The sequence below is a fragment of the Leptodactylus fuscus genome, chromosome 9 (assembly GCF_031893055.1).
Source record: "Leptodactylus fuscus isolate aLepFus1 chromosome 9, aLepFus1.hap2, whole genome shotgun sequence".
Taxonomy (NCBI): domain Eukaryota; kingdom Metazoa; phylum Chordata; class Amphibia; order Anura; family Leptodactylidae; genus Leptodactylus; species Leptodactylus fuscus.
The window spans coordinates 89875995-89897443 of NC_134273.1; the positions used below are offsets into that span (position 1 = coordinate 89875995).

At 47.3% G+C, this 21449-nt stretch overlaps 1 protein-coding gene across 1 annotated transcript; it reads right to left on the reverse strand.

The window, feature by feature from the left end:
* Nucleotides 1–589: 589 nt before the first annotated feature.
* On the reverse strand, nt 590–21442 carry WDR82 (WD repeat domain 82). The gene is made up of 9 exons (XM_075287876.1): nt 20953–21442; nt 18441–18538; nt 5781–5847; nt 5601–5700; nt 5398–5514; nt 5032–5187; nt 4880–4949; nt 4657–4799; nt 590–3904 (listed from the first exon to the last, which is right to left on the reverse strand). The coding sequence occupies exons 1-9, from the start codon at nt 21111–21113 to the stop codon at nt 3875–3877; spliced, it is 942 nt and encodes a 313-aa protein (XP_075143977.1). The 5' UTR covers nt 21114–21442; the 3' UTR covers nt 590–3874.
* Nucleotides 21443–21449: the final 7 nt, after the last annotated feature.

The window sequence follows — 21449 nt, forward strand, 5'->3', positions numbered from 1 at the left end:
GAAGAAACCGATCAATTATCTTACATAGGAGGAGACAAGATCTAATATTATGTACAATGGCCGAGGAGGGAACAATAAGATGTAGTGTAATATAGAATGCAGAGTATATAGTATATATGTAATCTAGCACTCTGATAATACCTGATTATATACTAGGTAACAAATACAAAGTACATAATATAGCACACTACGGATACAGTATATAGTGTAACATAGTACATAGTGTAATCCAGTGTATAACCGTGTAACCGCGGCTTGTACAGACTGATCTGATGGACTTCATGGTCCTGATCATTAAGGCAGCGTCACTGAATGGGCCCCAATAGGCGCTTATAGGCCCAATAGTGACTCCGACACTGACGCCTGGGGGTCTCCTCGAGGACGGCGCTTGTTTCTTCACCCCCTGGACAGGGCGCAGTCAGGGTTTCATTGGCTCAGTTCACATGTCGCAGATAGATTTCAGAAAACAACATTCGCCTGATGGAAGCGGATTCTGTAAGGAACACTCAGAAAACCCCCCAGCACTGAGCAGACCCCAGACACAGATACAGCAGGAAACCAGCGCTTTATTTTTGTAAAAATATATATATTTATACAGAAGGAACAGCAGTGACCACTTTACTGCAGGAGCCTGCACACGTCCGAATACCTACAGGAGGCGGCGTCATGGCCGTCAGCGGGAATACTGGCACCGAGAGGATGAGGAGGGGTCACCTACTGCTCCCTGTTATCAGCCACTTCAGTCCAGGCAGAGGCTGCGCCCATCAATGGGATGAATGACAGGGAAAGCAGAATCCCCTCCCCCGAGACCCTTCTATGTATCACAATATCGGCCATATTACTGCGCCCCTCCAACACCAGACATTTGGGTCACGGGCCCTTTAGGAGAACATGTAACGCCCCCGCACAATACAAAGCTTCGGAGTTTGGCAAATGGGAAAGTTCCGGCCGTTATTGAAAAACAGAAACGCACAGGAAAGTCCCAAAATAAAGAACATTTGTATAAAGGTCTCAGGTAAGACATCACGGCCAAGAAACAAGGTCCGAGGACGGGCTGGGAATGCCTTAGACTCCAGTCACATCCAAGGCTGCAAGGACTGATCCTTATTGTGTGATGTGACAGAAAAGAACGGCAAATGATCCAGCTGACAACGCCCGGCCCGTAACACATAAGGGTATATACGGTGACTCTGCATGTACAGTGTATAGTATAGAAGAGTATACATAGTATATAGTATACCGAGAGACACATAGGGAGGTACACACATCACATGACAGGCACCTAAGAGACCCGTAACATGGATAGAACAGATATCACACAGATCTGGGGGCAACGCAGCGCAACATAGGTCATCAGTGCGAGCGGTCAGTGACCGACACCAGGACCGACTGCAGAGTCAGAGGGCAGACTAGTACTGCTCATGTAATAGCGACACTGCAGATCACTGGATCCCGCCATACAGATCACTGGGACCCCGCCATACAGTGCACCAGCAGACCACGCCTGCTCATGTAATAGCGACACTGCAGATCACTGGACCCCCGCCATACAGATCACTGGGACCCCGCCATACAGATCACTGGGACCCCGCCATACAGTGCACCAGCAGACCACGCCTGCTCATGTAATAGCGACACTGCAGATCACTGGATCCCGCCATACAGATCACTGGGACCCCCCCATACAGTGCACCAGCAGACCACGCTTGCTCATGTAATAGCGACACTGCAGATCACTGGACCCCCGCCATACAGTTCACTGGGACCCCGCCATACAGTGCACCAGCAGACCACGCCTGCTCATGTAATAGCGACACTGCAGATCACTGGATCCTGCCATACAGTGGCCAGGCCTGCAGAGCCCCTCCTATTACCTGTATACAATATCCATGTTACATGACCCATAGAGCTAACACGACGCTTCTTCCTGCAGATTCCCCCCCAGCAGGACTGGCTGATCCTCGTGTGGATCTTCGGCAGATAAAACTGCACCACTGCGGCAGCTGCTATGGGGTCCTACATGTGAACATGCCCCTAGGCCGGGGTCACACAGACATTTGGGCCAGGACATTGTTTGTGAGCCAACACCAAACCCCGCTCAGCTAAACTGAATTCACTGAGTCCGTTCAGTTGACCACGGTTGGGCCGTACACAGAGGACACGTGGCCTTTGTGACACGAGCCTGAGGCCACGTTCAGAGGACCACGGCACAGCCACATATTAACGTCCGGCTTGTGATGAGATCTTTTTGGTCTGGATCATTATCTGCACACACACACAACTTGCTTTTGCATTAATACTTATGGGAGACCAGTCTAAGGCGAAGGCCGCACCGTGCAGTAAAGCTGAAGTATTTGGTGCAGATTTTGCAGCCATAGTGCGATTCCTGCACGACATTACTAAGTCCGCTCTGTCCTTCAGCAACTCAATCTATTCCCACTCCAGAATCTCAGTGTAAAAGACATTGCTATAAGGAGGTTGTCATGAAGTCCTTAGGATGGCGGCTAAATATGTGACCCCGGGAGACCCCGCTGATCCTAGGACTGGGCTTTACCCCTATTACACATCCAGCCTGACACAGCCAGTGTGAGCATAGGAGTGCCCTGAGGGGGATGGATGAATCCCTGCAATAGGACAAGGGCGCCCCGGAGCTTTACTATCCCAGCCAGCACCGGGCACCTACACCCAGCCTGGCAGTGACCCGATACTCAGGACCGGCGGGGTCAGCTGTCACATCACCGCACATCAGGGATATTGATCGGAGAAGCCGATATTAGATTGGTCAGACAACCTGGCGATTTCCAGCTGCACAAGGTGATGGGTTTACGGCTACAAAAAATCTGCAGCGTTACAATCCCATGTAGAGAATCACCGGGACAGGTATAAAAACTACTAAAAATAATGACAATATCCCGAGAATAGATAATTAATATCAGATCTGTGAGGCAGCGATTGGCTGTTACCAAGTAATACAGAAAATGGAGAGGAAGCAGACAGTGCCGTTCTCTCTGCAGTGGCCAGACCAGGTACTGCAGGTCACTTGCACAGAACAGCGCCGTCCGCTCCATTCCTGCAAACAGCCAGTGTCAGATATCAGACCTCACACCTCTGATATTAGCAAACTACTGAGATTTGTATCCTGGATACCCCTTTAAGGTCTCATATAGATGAAGTTTGCTCGGAGCACTTGTACGTTGGCAGCAGAGTTCTGTATCTGGTCCCAAGAAGCTCCGCAACAAGCAGAGACGTCGGAGCCCCCAGAGGAGATCTGTCAGGTACACGGCCTACCCCGGGACACGCTGCAGGTTACCAAGTCTCCCACCATATAGGATCCTGCACAAACCCAATGGAAAGTCTTAACCCATCAGCCATGTGAGACACTCCGGACACAAAGATGAAAGCAGGGGGTTTATAAAGGGACCCCGACCTTCAAAAAAAAATAAAAAATCTTCACTGCAGCAGAAATACTGGTGTGAACAGGAGCAGCTCCAGTCCTCAGCGTCACTGCAGCATTCAGAGCCAACGTCCATCATTACACGCAGAGTTCGCCATCGCCCCCAAGTCATGTCCTGGCACCGCCCTGGGCCGCAGATACTCAGGGAACTGATCCATTAAAAATGGCTGCAGAAGATCGGCGCACACAGCGAGCCGGGGGAGAGAACAAGGGAGTTTAATATAAAAAAAAATAATATTACATCTCAGGAATAAAAAGGAAACGTCCTCCAAGTGATGAAGTGAAGACAATGAACCATCCAGAGGAGACGATGCAACGTCCAACCGCGGGAGGGGGCACTGCGGAGCACAGGGGGGCCATGCTGTATGTCATTATAAAGATCCCATTTACTGATGGCAGCCAGGGCGGGGGATGGGCTCATCAGTCATCAATGGTCGGCAGCCAGAAAGCCTAAAGAGAGACAAGAAAGACAACTCAATAGGTGGCAAACCCAGAACATCAGAGACACAAAGGGACTGGACCCCACATAGGCCTCAGGGTGCAAGTCCGGCCCAGGGACACCGTCTGCCTCTGATCCCCATCACAGCAAAGCTTTATTACAGATTTTACTCTTGATTTAGCCGGCGGATTTTTGTAATCACTTCACAGCATGGAGTCCAAAAATTGAAGCCTTCAATGTAGCCTGAGTAGTGAACAGGATTGTATTGAAAATCCAATTTTCGATTAAAAAATCCCATTGACTTGCATTAGGATCGGAATCAGATGGAAAATGATTGGAAATCGGATTTTAAAAACGATCCTGAAATCTCAAGATCAGCTCAACCCCAATAATGGCAGACCTCGGACAATGAGGCTTAGGCCCCATTCAAGTGAATGGGAACTGACCTGCAATACCTGGTCCAGCCACCCTACAGAGAACAGCGCTGTCTACTTCCTGCTCCATTCTCTGTGCCAGCTGTTTCGTGCAGGTCCCGGGTGAGGGGCTCCCACCAGACTGATATGGATTACCGATGCATAAGACAGGTCATCCATATCTTTTAGCCTGGGAGACCCCTCTAACTAGACAAATCATTACTACTGGTGTTCAGCGCGAACCTTCATAGACCCCATATAATCAGATATTTACTAAACCTAGCAGAGTACCCCCTGGTATAAAGGATAACCCCACCAGGCCTATCAGACTGCAGGTGCCAAGTCCTCACCATGTTAGAGCAAGCGCTGGCAAAGGTCATGAATTTGGGGTTGAACTGCAGGCAGGTGATGGGTCCGGTGTGTTTGCCGTCCAGCACGGCCACCTTCATGCCGCTCTCTCCATTCCACACGTGGATCTTTCCATCTTCTGAACCTGGACAGGAAAAAAAAAACAGCACTAAACATCGGCCAACCAAAGAGCGACGAGACGCGGAAATTCTCCAGTCATCTTACCGATCATAATGAACTGTGAATCCGGGGTGAAGGAAGCCTCCAGGGTGACGCCCTTACTGTTATTGTACCCCTGCCAGAAAGACACAGGTGTCAATAACCTAATCATCATCCCCAAACACCCCCCCCAACACAGTCATGTGCCATCTACTCACCCCAAACGTGTGCAGCACTGCTCCTTTAAACGCGTCCACCAGACGCAGGAAGCCGCCATTGGTCGCCAGGAGGATTAATTTACCATCGTTGCTGAATTTGAGCGACGTCCACTCGCAGGTCCGGTCATAATTCATCTTAAATGTGGCAAATGGACCCTGCGAGGAGGAAAAAGTCATCACCAAGAACTTGTGGGACAACGTCCAAGTCTGTGGTCAAAAGGGATTTACTTAAACTGGACAAAGGAACCTGAGAAGTGACCGGAGAGGAACACGAGAGTCACGTGACCCTGGGTGTGTGTGAAAGTCAGTGTCAGATGAGCATCCGCTCCGGCCAGTGCCCGGCTATCCAGTAACCTCCTCATCTACCTTATCAAAGGAGCGCAGGTCGTACAGCTTCACCATCTCAGAATTCACCCCCGCTGCAAAAATGAGGCCTTCGGGGTCAAAGGAGCAGACTGGTTTCCCCTGAAGGTGCATCAAACCCTGTAAGAAGGAATACGTGGAGCCCGTCAGCAGGAAGGTGCACAGTAATGACATGAGTGGATGAAGGACGGGGAGACGACACTAACCTGACAGTTAGGACTGCGAAGATCCCATAACCTGATGGTCTTATCCAAGGACCCAGAAATAAAGGCGTCATCTACAGGAGACATGGACAGAGCCACAACCCTGGAAACACAAAAATATAGAACCAGACGGAGGGAAATAATAAACTGGGCATGTGCGACCTCCATAATGACTGCACTCACCTCTTACTGTGGCCTGGAAAGTAGCGGATGTATTTATTATCATGAAGGGACAGATATCGGATTGTATCTACATAGGAAAGAGACAGAACCAATCATATCTATAATTACATAACATCCTGTATTATACTCCAGAGCTGCGCTCACTATTCTGCTGGTACAGGAAAAAATCAGTGGTACCGCACACTATTTTTGTCTTATGTGGTGCTAACAAAAAAGGTCCTTCGACCCCTTAGTATCAGTAAGGAATAAATTTGTTGCACACACTATTTGGATTCGTGAAAAGAATAGTGTTTTATTTATACAAAAATTGCTAACGCCATTGACACATTGCAAAAGAATGCTGATAATGAATTAGATCCGCAATCTTATTTAACGTTTCGGCCCTTAGACCTTCCTCAGAAATGATCTATATGGTGTAGAGGTAGAATTTCAGGAAAAAGCACGGGGTGGGTGCGATCTAGTATGATGGAGCTAGCATAGCAGGAGGACAGGAGTAATGTCAAGGCCTCTACACCATATAGATCATTTCTGAGGAAGGTCTAAGGGCCGAAACGTCAAATAAGATTGCGGATCTAATTCATTATCAGCATTCTTTTGCAATGTGTCAATGGCGTTAGCAATTTTTGTATAAATAAAACACTATTCTTTTCACGAATCCAAATAGTGTGCGCAACAAATTTATTCCTTACTTATTCTGCTGGTGCAGTCACTGTGTACATACATTACATTACTTATCCTGTATTATACTCCAGAGCTGCGCTCACTATTCTGCCGGTACAGTCACTGTGTACATACATTACATTACTTATCCTGTATTATACTCCAGAGCTGCGCTCACTATTCTGCTGGTGCAGTCACTGTGTACATACATTACATTACTTATCCTGTATTATATTCCAGAGCTGCGCTCACTATTCTGCTGGTGCAGTCACTGTGTACATACATTACATTACTTATCCTGTATTATACTCCAGAGCTGCGCTCACTATTCTGCCGGTACAGTCACTGTGTACATACATTACATTACTTATCCTGTATTATACTCCAGAGCTGCGCTCACTATTCTGCTGGTACAGTCACTGTGCACATACATTACATTACTTATCCTGCATTATACTCCAGAGCTGCGCTCACTATTCTGCTGGTACAATCACTGTGTACATACATTACATTACTTATCCTGTATTATACTCCAGAGCTGCGCTCACTATTCTGCTGGTACAGTCACTGTGTACATACATTACATTACTTATCCTGTATTATACTCCAGAGCTGCGCTCACTATTCTGCTGGTGCAGTCACTGTGTACATACATTACATTACTTATCCTGTATTATACTCCAGAGCTGCGCTCACTATTCTGCTGGTGCAGTCACTGTGTACATACATTACATTACTTATCCTGTATTATACCCCAGAGCTGCGCTCACTATTCTGCTGGTGCAGTCACTGTGTACATACATTACATTACTTATCCTGTATTATACCCCAGAGCTGCGCTCACTATTCTGCTGGTGCAGTCACTGTGTACATACATTACTTATCCTGTATTATACTCCAGAGCTGCGCTCACTATTCTGCTGGTGCAGTCACTGTGTACATACATTACATTACTTATCCTGTATTATACTCCAGAGCTGCGCTCACTATTCTGCTGGTACAGTCACTGTGTACATACATTACATTACTTATCCTGTATTATACTTCAGAGCTGCGCTCACTATTCTGCCGGTGCAGTCACTGTGTACATACATTACATTACTTATCCTGTATTATACTCCAGAGCTGCGCTCACTATTCTGCTGGTGCAGTCACTGTGTACATACATTACATTACTTATCCTGTATTATACTCCAGAGCTGCGCTCACTATTCTGCTGGTACAGTCACTGTGTACATACATTACATTACTTATCCTGTATTATACTCCGGAGCTGCGCTCACTATTCTGCTGGTGCAGTCACTGTGTACATACATTACTTATCCTGTATTATACTCCAGAGCTGCGCTCACTATTCTGCTGGTGCAGTCACTGTGTACATACATTACATTACTTATCCTGTATTATACTCCAGAGCTGCGCTCACTATTCTGCTGGTACAGTCACTGTGTACATACATTACATTACTTATCCTGTATTATACTCCAGAGCTGCGCTCACTATTCTGCTGGTACAGTCACTGTGTACATACATTACATTACTTATCCTGTATTATACTCCAGAGCTGCGCTCACTATTCTGCTGGTACAGTCACTGTGTACATACATTACATTACTTATCCTGTATTATACTCCAGAGCAGCGCTCACTATTCTGCTGGTGCAGTCACTGTGTACATACATTACATTACTTATCCTGTATTATACTCCAGAGCTGCGCTCACTATTCTGCTGGTACAGTCACTGTGTACATACATTACATTACTTATCCTGTATTATACTCCAGAGCTGCGCTCACTATTCTGCTGGTACAGTCACTGTGTACATACATTACATTACTTATCCTGTATTATACCCCAGAGCTGCGCTCACTATTCTGCTGGTGCAGTCACTGTGTACATACATTACATTACTTATCCTGTATTATACTCCAGAGCAGTGCTCACTATTCTGCTGGTGCAGTCACTGTGTACATACATTACATTACTTATCCTGTATTATACTGCAGAGCTGCGCTCACTATTCTGCTGGTGCAGTCACTGTGTACATACATTACATTACTTATCCTGTATTATACTCCAGAGCTGCGCTCACTATTCTGCTGGTACAGTCACTGTGTACATACATTACATTACTTATCCTGTATTATACTCCAGAGCTGCGCTCACTATTCTGCTGGTACAGTCACTGTGTACATACATTACATTACTTATCCTGTATTATACTCCAGAGCAGCGCTCACTATTCTGCTGGTGCAGTCACTGTGTACATACATTACATTACTTATCCTGTATTATACTCCAGAGCTGCGCTCACTATTCTGCTGGTACAGTCACTGTGTACATACATTACATTACTTATCCTGTATTATACTCCAGAGCTGCGCTCACTATTCTGCTGGTACAGTCACTGTGTACATACATTACATTACTTATCCTGTATTATACCCCAGAGCTGCGCTCACTATTCTGCTGGTGCAGTCACTGTGTACATACATTACATTACTTATCCTGTATTATACTCCAGAGCAGTGCTCACTATTCTGCTGGTGCAGTCACTGTGTACATACATTACATTACTTATCCTGTATTATACTGCAGAGCTGCGCTCACTATTCTGCTGGTGCAGTCACTGTGTACATACATTACATTACTTATCCTGTATTATACTCCAGAGCAGCGCTCACTATTCTGCTGGTGCAGTCACTGTGTACATACATTACTTATCCTGTATTATACTCCAGAGCTGCGCTCACTATTCTGCTGGTACAGTCACTGTGTACATACATTACATTACTTATCCTGTATTATACTCCAGAGCTGCGCTCACTATTCTGCTGGTGCAGTCACTGTGTACATACATTACATTACTTATCCTGTATTATACTCCAGAGCTGCGCTCACTATTCTGCTGGTACAGTCACTGTGTACATACATTACATTACTTATCCTGTATTATACTCCAGAGCTGCGCTCACTATTCTGCTGGTGCAGTCACTGTGTACATACATTACATTACTTATCCTGTATTATACTCCAGAGCAGCGCTCACTATTCTGCTGGTGCAGTCACTGTGTACATACATTACATTACTTATCCTGTATTATACTCCAGAGCTGCGCTCACTATTCTGCTGGTGCAGTCACTGTGTACATACATTACATTACTTATCCTGTATTATACTCCAGAGCTGCGCTCACTATTCTGCTGGTGCAGTCACTGTGTACATACATTACATTACTTATCCTGTATTATACCCCAGAGCTGCGCTCACTATTCTGCTGGTGCAGTCACTGTGTACATACATTACTTATCCTGTATTATACTCCAGAGCTGCGCTCACTATTCTGCTGGTGCAGTCACTGTGTACATACATTACATTACTTATCCTGTATTATACTCCAGAGCTGCGCTCACTATTCTGCTGGTACAGTCACTGTGTACATACATTACATTACTTATCCTGTATTATACTTCAGAGCTGCGCTCACTATTCTGCCGGTGCAGTCACTGTGTACATACATTACATTACTTATCCTGTATTATACTCCAGAGCTGCGCTCACTATTCTGCTGGTGCAGTCACTGTGTACATACATTACATTACTTATCCTGTATTATACTCCGGAGCTGCGCTCACTATTCTGCTGGTACAGTCACTGTGTACATACATTACATTACTTATCCTGTATTATACTCCGGAGCTGCGCTCACTATTCTGCTGGTGCAGTCACTGTGTACATACATTACTTATCCTGTATTATACTCCAGAGCTGCGCTCACTATTCTGCTGGTGCAGTCACTGTGTACATACATTACTTATCCTGTATTATACTCCAGAGCTGCGCTCACTATTCTGCTGGTACAGTCACTGTGTACATACATTACATTACTTATCCTGTATTATACTCCAGAGCTGCGCTCACTATTCTGCTGGTACAGTCACTGTGTACATACATTACATTACTTATCCTGTATTATACTCCAGAGCTGCGCTCACTATTCTGCTGGTACAGTCACTGTGTACATACATTACATTACTTATCCTGTATTATACGCCAGAGCTGCGCTCACTATTCTGCTGGTACAGTCACTGTGTACATACATTACATTACTTATCCTGTATTATACTCCAGAGCTGCGCTCACTATTCTGCTGGTACAGTCACTGTGTACATACATTACATTACTTATCCTGTATTATACTCCAGAGCTGCGCTCACTATTCTGCTGGTGCAGTCACTGTGTACATACATTACATTACTTATCCTGTATTATACTCCAGAGCAGCGCTCACTATTCTGCTGGTGCAGTCACTGTGTACATACATTACATTACTTATCCTGTATTATACTGCAGAGCTGCGCTCACTATTCTGCTGGTGCAGTCACTGTGTACATACATTACATTACTTATCCTGTATTATACCCCAGAGCTGCGCTCACTATTCTGCTGGTGCAGTCACTGTGTACATACATTACTTATCCTGTATTATACTCCAGAGCTGCGCTCACTATTCTGCTGGTGCAGTCACTGTGTACATACATTACATTACTTATCCTGTATTATACTCCAGAGCTGCGCTCACTATTCTGCTGGTACAGTCACTGTGTACATACATTACATTACTTATCCTGTATTATACTTCAGAGCTGCGCTCACTATTCTGCCGGTGCAGTCACTGTGTACATACATTACATTACTTATCCTGTATTATACTCCAGAGCTGCGCTCACTATTCTGCTGGTGCAGTCACTGTGTACACACATTACATTACTTATCCTGTATTATACTCCAGAGCTGCGCTCACTATTCTGCTGGTACAGTCACTGTGTACATACATTACATTACTTATCCTGTATTATACTCCGGAGCTGCGCTCACTATTCTGCTGGTGCAGTCACTGTGTACATACATTACTTATCCTGTATTATACTCCAGAGCTGCGCTCACTATTCTGCTGGTGCAGTCACTGTGTACATACATTACTTATCCTGTATTATACTCCAGAGCTGCGCTCACTATTCTGCTGGTGCAGTCACTGTGTACATACATTACATTACTTATCCTGTATTATACGCCAGAGCTGCGCTCACTATTCTGCTGGTACAGTCACTGTGTACATACATTACATTACTTATCCTGTATTATACTCCAGAGCTGCGCTCACTATTCTGCTGGTACAGTCACTGTGTACATACATTACATTACTTATCCTGTATTATACTCCAGAGCTGCGCTCACTATTCTGCTGGTACAGTCACTGTGTACATACATTACATTACTTATCCTGTATTATACTCCAGAGCTGCGCTCACTATTCTGCTGGTACAGTCACTGTGTACATACATTACATTACTTATCCTGTATTATACGCCAGAGCTGCGCTCACTATTCTGCTGGTACAGTCACTGTGTACATACATTACATTACTTATCCTGTATTATACTCCAGAGCTGCGCTCACTATTCTGCTGGTACAGTCACTGTGTACATACATTACATTACTTATCCTGTATTATACCCCAGAGCTGCGCTCACTATTCTGCTGGTGCAGTCACTGTGTACATACATTACATTACTTATCCTGTATTATACTCCAGAGCAGTGCTCACTATTCTGCTGGTGCAGTCACTGTGTACATACATTACATTACTTATCCTGTATTATACTGCAGAGCTGCGCTCACTATTCTGCTGGTGCAGTCACTGTGTACATACATTACATTACTTATCCTGTATTATACTCCAGAGCAGCGCTCACTATTCTGCTGGTGCAGTCACTCTGTACATACATTACTTATCCTGTATTATACTCTAGAGCTGCGCTCACTATTCTGCTGGTACAGTCACTGTGTACATACATTACATTACTTATCCTGTATTATACTCCAGAGCTGCGCTCACTATTCTGCTGGTGCAGTCACTGTGTACATACATTACATTACTTATCCTGTATTATACTCCAGAGCTGCGCTCACTATTCTGCTGGTACAGTCACTGTGTACATACATTACATTACTTATCCTGTATTATACTCCAGAGCTGCGCTCACTATTCTGCTGGTGCAGTCACTGTGTACATACATTACATTACTTATCCTGTATTATACTCCAGAGCAGCGCTCACTATTCTGCTGGTGCAGTCACTGTGTACATACATTACATTACTTATCCTGTATTATACTGCAGAGCTGCGCTCACTATTCTGCTGGTGCAGTCACTGTGTACATACATTACATTACTTATCCTGTATTATACCCCAGAGCTGCGCTCACTATTCTGCTGGTGCAGTCACTGTGTACATACATTACTTATCCTGTATTATACTCCAGAGCTGCGCTCACTATTCTGCTGGTGCAGTCACTGTGTACATACATTACATTACTTATCCTGTATTATACTCCAGAGCTGCGCTCACTATTCTGCTGGTACAGTCACTGTGTACATACATTACATTACTTATCCTGTATTATACTTCAGAGCTGCGCTCACTATTCTGCCGGTGCAGTCACTGTGTACATACATTACATTACTTATCCTGTATTATACTCCAGAGCTGCGCTCACTATTCTGCTGGTGCAGTCACTGTGTACACACATTACATTACTTATCCTGTATTATACTCCAGAGCTGCGCTCACTATTCTGCTGGTACAGTCACTGTGTACATACATTACATTACTTATCCTGTATTATACTCCGGAGCTGCGCTCACTATTCTGCTGGTGCAGTCACTGTGTACATACATTACTTATCCTGTATTATACTCCAGAGCTGCGCTCACTATTCTGCTGGTGCAGTCACTGTGTACATACATTACTTATCCTGTATTATACTCCAGAGCTGCGCTCACTATTCTGCTGGTGCAGTCACTGTGTACATACATTACATTACTTATCCTGTATTATACGCCAGAGCTGCGCTCACTATTCTGCTGGTACAGTCACTGTGTACATACATTACATTACTTATCCTGTATTATACTCCAGAGCTGCGCTCACTATTCTGCTGGTACAGTCACTGTGTACATACATTACATTACTTATCCTGTATTATACTCCAGAGCTGCGCTCACTATTCTGCTGGTACAGTCACTGTGTACATACATTACATTACTTATCCTGTATTATACTCCAGAGCTGCGCTCACTATTCTGCTGGTACAGTCACTGTGTACATACATTACATTACTTATCCTGTATTATACGCCAGAGCTGCGCTCACTATTCTGCTGGTACAGTCACTGTGTACATACATTACATTACTTATCCTGTATTATACTCCAGAGCTGCGCTCACTATTCTGCTGGTACAGTCACTGTGTACATACATTACATTACTTATCCTGTATTATACCCCAGAGCTGCGCTCACTATTCTGCTGGTGCAGTCACTGTGTACATACATTACATTACTTATCCTGTATTATACTCCAGAGCAGTGCTCACTATTCTGCTGGTGCAGTCACTGTGTACATACATTACATTACTTATCCTGTATTATACTGCAGAGCTGCGCTCACTATTCTGCTGGTGCAGTCACTGTGTACATACATTACATTACTTATCCTGTATTATACTCCAGAGCAGCGCTCACTATTCTGCTGGTGCAGTCACTCTGTACATACATTACTTATCCTGTATTATACTCCAGAGCTGCGCTCACTATTCTGCTGGTACAGTCACTGTGTACATACATTACATTACTTATCCTGTATTATACTCCAGAGCTGCGCTCACTATTCTGCTGGTGCAGTCACTGTGTACATACATTACATTACTTATCCTGTATTATACTCCAGAGCTGCGCTCACTATTCTGCTGGTACAGTCACTGTGTACATACATTACATTACTTATCCTGTATTATACTCCAGAGCTGCGCTCACTATTCTGCTGGTGCAGTCACTGTGTACATACATTACATTACTTATCCTGTATTATACTCCAGAGCAGCGCTCACTATTCTGCTGGTGCAGTCACTGTGTACATACATTACATTACTTATCCTGTATTATACTGCAGAGCTGCGCTCACTATTCTGCTGGTGCAGTCACTGTGTACATACATTACATTACTTATCCTGTATTATACCCCAGAGCTGCGCTCACTATTCTGCTGGTGCAGTCACTGTGTACATACATTACTTATCCTGTATTATACTCCAGAGCTGCGCTCACTATTCTGCTGGTGCAGTCACTGTGTACATACATTACATTACTTATCCTGTATTATACTCCAGAGCTGCGCTCACTATTCTGCTGGTACAGTCACTGTGTACATACATTACATTACTTATCCTGTATTATACTTCAGAGCTGCGCTCACTATTCTGCCGGTGCAGTCACTGTGTACATACATTACATTACTTATCCTGTATTATACTCCAGAGCTGCGCTCACTATTCTGCTGGTGCAGTCACTGTGTACATACATTACATTACTTATCCTGTATTATACGCCAGAGCTGCGCTCACTATTCTGCTGGTACAGTCACTGTGTACATACATTACATTACTTATCCTGTATTATACTCCAGAGCTGCGCTCACTATTCTGCTGGTACAGTCACTGTGTACATACATTACATTACTTATCCTGTATTATACTCCAGAGCTGCGCTCACTATTCTGCTGGTACAGTCACTGTGTACATACATTACATTACTTATCCTGTATTATACTCCAGAGCTGCGCTCACTATTCTGCTGGTACAGTCACTGTGTACATACATTACATTACTTATCCTGTATTATACTCCAGAGCTGCGCTCACTATTCTGCTGGTGCAGTCACTGTGTACATACATTACATTACTTATCCTGTATTATACTCCAGAGCTGCGCTCACTATTCTGCTGGTACAGTCACTGTGTACATACATTACATTACTTATCCTGTATTATACTCCAGAGCTGCGCTCACTATTCTGCTGGTGCAGTCACTGTGTACATACATTACATTACTTATCCTGTATTATACTCCAGAGCAGCGCTCACTATTCTGCTGGTGCAGTCACTGTGTACATACATTACATTACTTATCCTGTATTATACTGCAGAGCTGCGCTCACTATTCTGCTGGTGCAGTCACTGTGTACATACATTACATTACTTATCCTGTATTATACCCCAGAGCTGCGCTCACTATTCTGCTGGTGCAGTCACTGTGTACATACATTACTTATCCTGTATTATACTCCAGAGCTGCGCTCACTATTCTGCTGGTGCAGTCACTGTGTACATACATTACATTACTTATCCTGTATTATACTCCAGAGCTGCGCTCACTATTCTGCTGGTACAGTCACTGTGTACATACATTACATTACTTATCCTGTATTATACTTCAGAGCTGCGCTCACTATTCTGCCGGTGCAGTCACTGTGTACATACATTACATTACTTATCCTGTATTATACTCCAGAGCTGCGCTCACTATTCTGCTGGTGCAGTCACTGTGTACATACATTACATTACTTATCCTGTATTATACGCCAGAGCTGCGCTCACTATTCTGCTGGTACAGTCACTGTGTACATACATTACATTACTTATCCTGTATTATACTCCAGAGCTGCGCTCACTATTCTGCTGGTACAGTCACTGTGTACATACATTACATTACTTATCCTGTATTATACTCCAGAGCTGCGCTCACTATTCTGCTGGTACAGTCACTGTGTACATACATTACATTACTTATCCTGTATTATACTCCAGAGCTGCGCTCACTATTCTGCTGGTACAGTCACTGTGTACATACATTACATTACTTATCCTGTATTATACGCCAGAGCTGCGCTCACTATTCTGCTGGTACAGTCACTGTGTACATACATTACATTACTTATCCTGTATTATACTCCAGAGCTGCGCTCACTATTCTGCTGGTACAGTCACTGTGTACATACATTACATTACTTATCCTGTATTATACTCCAGAGCTGCGCTCACTATTCTGCTGGTGCAGTCACTGTGTACATACATTACATTACTTATCCTGTATTATACTCCAGAGCAGCGCTCACTATTCTGCTGGTGCAGTCACTGTGTACATACATTACATTACTTATCCTGTATTATACTGCAGAGCTGCGCTCACTATTCTGCTGGTGCAGTCACTGTGTACATACATTACATTACTTATCCTGTATTATACCCCAGAGCTGCGCTCACTATTCTGCTGGTGCAGTCACTGTGTACATACATTACTTATCCTGTATTATACTCCAGAGCTGCGCTCACTATTCTGCTGGTGCAGTCACTGTGTACATACATTACATTACTTATCCTGTATTATACCCCAGAGCTGCGCTCACTATTCTGCTGGTACAGTCACTGTGTACATACATTACATTACTTATCCTGTATTATACTTCAGAGCTGCGCTCACTATTCTGCCGGTGCAGTCACTGTGTACATACATTACATTACTTATCCTGTATTATACTCCAGAGCTGCGCTCACTATTCTGCTGGTGCAGTCACTGTGTACATACATTACATTACTTATCCTGTATTATACTCCAGAGCTGCGCTCACTATTCTGCTGGTACAGTCACTGTGTACATACATTACATTACTTATCCTGTATTATACTCCGGAGCTGCGCTCACTATTCTGCTGGTGCAGTCACTGTGTACATACATTACTTATCCTGTATTATACTCCAGAGCTGCGCTCACTATTCTGCTGGTGCAGTCACTGTGTACATACATTACTTATCCTGTATTATACTCCAGAGTTGCGCTCACTATTCTGCTGGTGCAGTCACTGTGTACATACATTACATTACTTATCCTGTATTATACTCCATAGCTGCGCTCACTATTCTGCTGGTGCAGTCACTGTGTACATACATTACATTACTTATCCTGTATTATACTCCAGAGCTGCGCTCACTATTCTGCTGGTACAGTCACTGTGTACATACATTACATTACTTATCCTGTATTATACCTCAGAGCTGCGCTCACTATTCTGCTGGTGCAGTCACTGTGTACATACATTACATTACTTATCCTGTATTATACGCCAGAGCTGCGCTCACTATTCTGCTGGTACAGTCACTGTGTACATACATTACATTACTTATCCTGTATTATACTCCAGAGCTGCGCTCACTATTCTGCTGGTACAGTCACTGTGTACATACATTACATTACTTATCCTGTATTATACCTCAGAGCTGCGCTCACTATTCTGCTGGTGCAGTCACTGTGTACATACATTACATTACTTATCCTGTATTATACTCCAGAGCTGCGCTCACTATTCTGCTGGTGCAGTCACTGTGTACATACATTACATTACTTATCCTGTATTATACTCCAGAGCTGCGCTCACTATTCTGCCGGTGCAGTCACTGTGTACATACATTACATTACTTATCCTGTATTATACCCCAGAGCTGCGCTCACTATTCTGCCGGTGCAGTCACTGTGTACATACATTACATTACTTATCCTGTATTATACCCCAGAGCTGCGCTCACTATTCTGCTGGTACAGTCACTGTGTACATACATTACATTACTTATCCTGTATTATACTCCAGAGCTGCGCTCACTGTTCTGCTGGTACAGTCACTGTGTACATACATTACATTACTTATCCTGTATTATACTCCAGAGCTGCGCTCACTATTCTGCTGGTACAGTCACTGTGTACATACATTACATTACTTATCCTGTATTATACTCCAGAGCTGCGCTCACTGATACAATAATACATTAGCATTCGGCTGTAGCTGTGTCCCGGTTGCCATCGCCGTTGTGCAGTGTCCCGGGCAAGGCAGTAGCCTGTACAGTTATCTCCAACCGCGGGTGATGTCACAGACCCTTAAACTGTACAAACAACTACCTCAGCCCGGGCCCACGCGCTCCGCCATCACTCGCCATCGGGCTACGGGGTTGCTGGGCAGCGTCTTTGAAGATATTGACCCAACTAAGGATCTGAAAGGAGCAGAAAGTAAATGACTGGACAGATGTCAGACGTCTCGGCGGGGGGTTCGTACCATCTATCTTGTTGGAGCTGTAGACCACGGTGTTGGCGGCGTGCGTGTAGCGGATGAGATCTACGCCATACTTCTTACTGTATAACGTCCTCTTAGGCCTGTGAAGATGAAGCACCAAGATAAAAGCTGACACAGCTGAGGATTTGTTACAATTATATCCAGACCACAAACATCTGGAACTACAGACTGACACATTGTAACAAAGTATCAGGTCTCCTACATGTCTCCCAGGACTCTTCTCTACTGTAATGCTCTGGAGGTGCCATATATAGTATAATGGTGCCAGTGAGCTGGAGGGGTAGGGGTATGTTCACACCTGGCAGCAGAACACAAAAATGCAGAGGTTCTGTAGCAACTGCAGAAAGATGGCGGAAACTGCAAAGTGTGAACAAGCCTCAGGTCCAGAATCTATAGCAGTCCGTCCCAGGGCTCGCAGCAGCTCAGCCGGGGAGACAACTAGTTACTCCGGCCTCAGAGCTGCACCTCGTATGTCAGTGCGACAAGAATACGGCGCAGGCGGTGTAGCCGTGTCCAGGCCTCAGGCGACAGATTATTACGCCTTGTCCAGTAGATATCTGGAGGCAGAAAAAGGTGCAACTTTTTATATTTGGGACCACCAAAGCCACGTTCACGGACCGCGCAGCACATCGCATTCCCATTTACCCCCATGCCTGAAATCTACGCAGGGTCCTGCATGGCGGCGTGCAGGTGTATGGCTGAGCCCCCGAGGTGTGACAGGAGGCCCGAGACCCCCCAGAAGTATGACGAGAGGCCCGAGCCCCCCCTGAGGTGTGACGAGAGGCCCGAGCCCCCCCTGAGGTGTGACGAGAGGCCCGAGCCCCCCCAGAAGTATGACGAGAGGCCCGAGCCCCCCCAGAATGTGACGAGAGGCCCGAGCCCCCCCAGAAGTATGACGAGAGGCCCGAGCCCCCCCAGAGGTGTGACGAGAGGCCCGAACCCCCCCAGAAGTGTGACGAGAGGCCCGAGCCCCCCCAGAGGTGTGACGAGAGGCCCGAGCCCCCCCAGAGGTGTGACGAGAGGCCCGAGCCCCCCCAGAGGTGTGACGAGAGGCCCGAACCCCCCCAGAGGTGTGACGAGAGGCCCGAGCCCCCCCAGAGGTGTGACGAGAGGCCCGAGCCCCCCCAGAGGTGTGACGAGAGGCCCGAGCCCCCCCAGAGGTGTGACGAGAGGCCCGAGCCCCCCCAGAGGTGTGACGAGAGGCCCGAGCCCCCCCAGAGGTGTGACGAGAGGCCCGAGCCCCCCCAGAGGTGTGACGAGAGGCCCGAGCCCCCCCAGAGGTGTGACGAGAGGCCCGAGCCCCCCCAGAGGTGTGACGAGAGGCCCGAGCCCCCCCAGAGGTGTGACGAGAGGCCCGAGCCCCCCCAGAGGTGTGACGAGAGGCCCGAGCCCCCCCGGAGGTGTGACGAGAGGCCCGAACCCCCCCCGGAGGTGTGACGAGAGGCCCGAACCCCCCCAGAAGTGTGACGAGAGGCCCGAGCCCCCCCAGAAGTGTGACGAGAGGCCCGAGCCCGACCTGAGGTGTGACGAGAGGCCCGAGCCCCCCAGAGGTGTGACGAGAGGCCCGAACCCCCCCAGAGGTGTGACGAGAGGCCCGAACCCCCCCAGAAGTGTGACGAGAGGCCCGAACCCCCCCAGAAGTGTGACGAGAGGCCCGAGCCCCCCCAGAAGTGTGACGAGAGGCCCGAGCCCCCCCAGAAGTGTGACGAGAGGCCCGAGCCCCCCAGAGGTGTGACGAGAGGCCCGAGCCCCCCAGAGGTGTGACGAGAGGCCCGAGCCCCCCAGAGGTGTGACGAGAGGCCCGAACCCCCCCGGAGGTGTGACGAGAGGCCCGAACCCCCCCGGAGGTGTGACGAGAGGCCCGAACCCCCGGAGGTGTGACGAGAGGCCCGAACCCCCCCAGAGGTGTGACGAGAGGCCCGAACCCCCCCGGAGGTAGGACGAGAGGCCCGAACCCCCCCGGAGGTGTGACGAGAGGCCCGAACCCCCCAGAGGTGTGACGAGAGGCCCGAACCCCCCAGAGGTGTGACGAGAGGCCCGAGCCCCCCCGGAGGTGTGACGAGAGGCCCGAACCCCCCCGGAGGTGTGACGAGAGGCCCGAACCCCCCCGGAGGTGTGACGAGAGGCCCGAACCCCCCCGGAGGTGTGACGAGAGGCCCGAACCCCCCCGGAGGTGTGACGAGAGGCCCGAACCCCCCCGGAGGTGTGACGAGAGGCCCGAACCCCCCAGAGGTGTGACGAGAGGCCCGAACCCCCCAGAGGTGTGACGAGAGGCCCGAACCCCCCAGAGGTGTGACGAGAGGCCCGAACCCCCCCGGAGGTGTGACGAGAGGCCCGAGCCCCCCCTGAGGTGTGACGAGAGGCCCGAACCCCCCCGGAGGTAGGACGAGAGGCCCTGCCCCTGAGGTGGTCTTGCTCCCCCTGCACCCTCCGCCAGGTGAGCCCTCTTATTACGGCGCGGTTCCGCTTTCGCTTCCATTCGGCCCTCACTCACTTTCCCTCCTGGCAGTCGTACAGGACGATGGAGTCGTCGTCGCTGCTGGAGATCACCGTCTCCCCGGTCGGACTGAAGTCAAAGCAGTTGATTTTATCCGAATTTTCCCGGAAAACTTTGGCCACACGGAAACTGCGCAAAACATTGTCCGTTAACTTCATGATGACCCCGACAGGTCAGGACAGACACGGGGGCCAGAAGAGGAGTCTGGGGTGTCAGGGAAGGGTTAACCTGTAGTCACAATGGGCCCCCCCTTATTACAGCTCCCGGTGTGACAGGCCCCTCCCGGTGACGGGTGTAAGCTGCTCCGGGGGAGATCACACCCACGTTCCGGGACTCTGACAACAGACGTTGACGGGTGACTGTGGAGCGCGGCGGCGCTCGGGGCAGGCCGGCTGCTCGGGGCCCTGGTCCGGGATAGCTGCGCTCACTACGGCTCAGATTTGGCGCCTCTCGGCCGCTCTCATTGTCTCCGCCATGTTGTTGCAGGAGCCGGG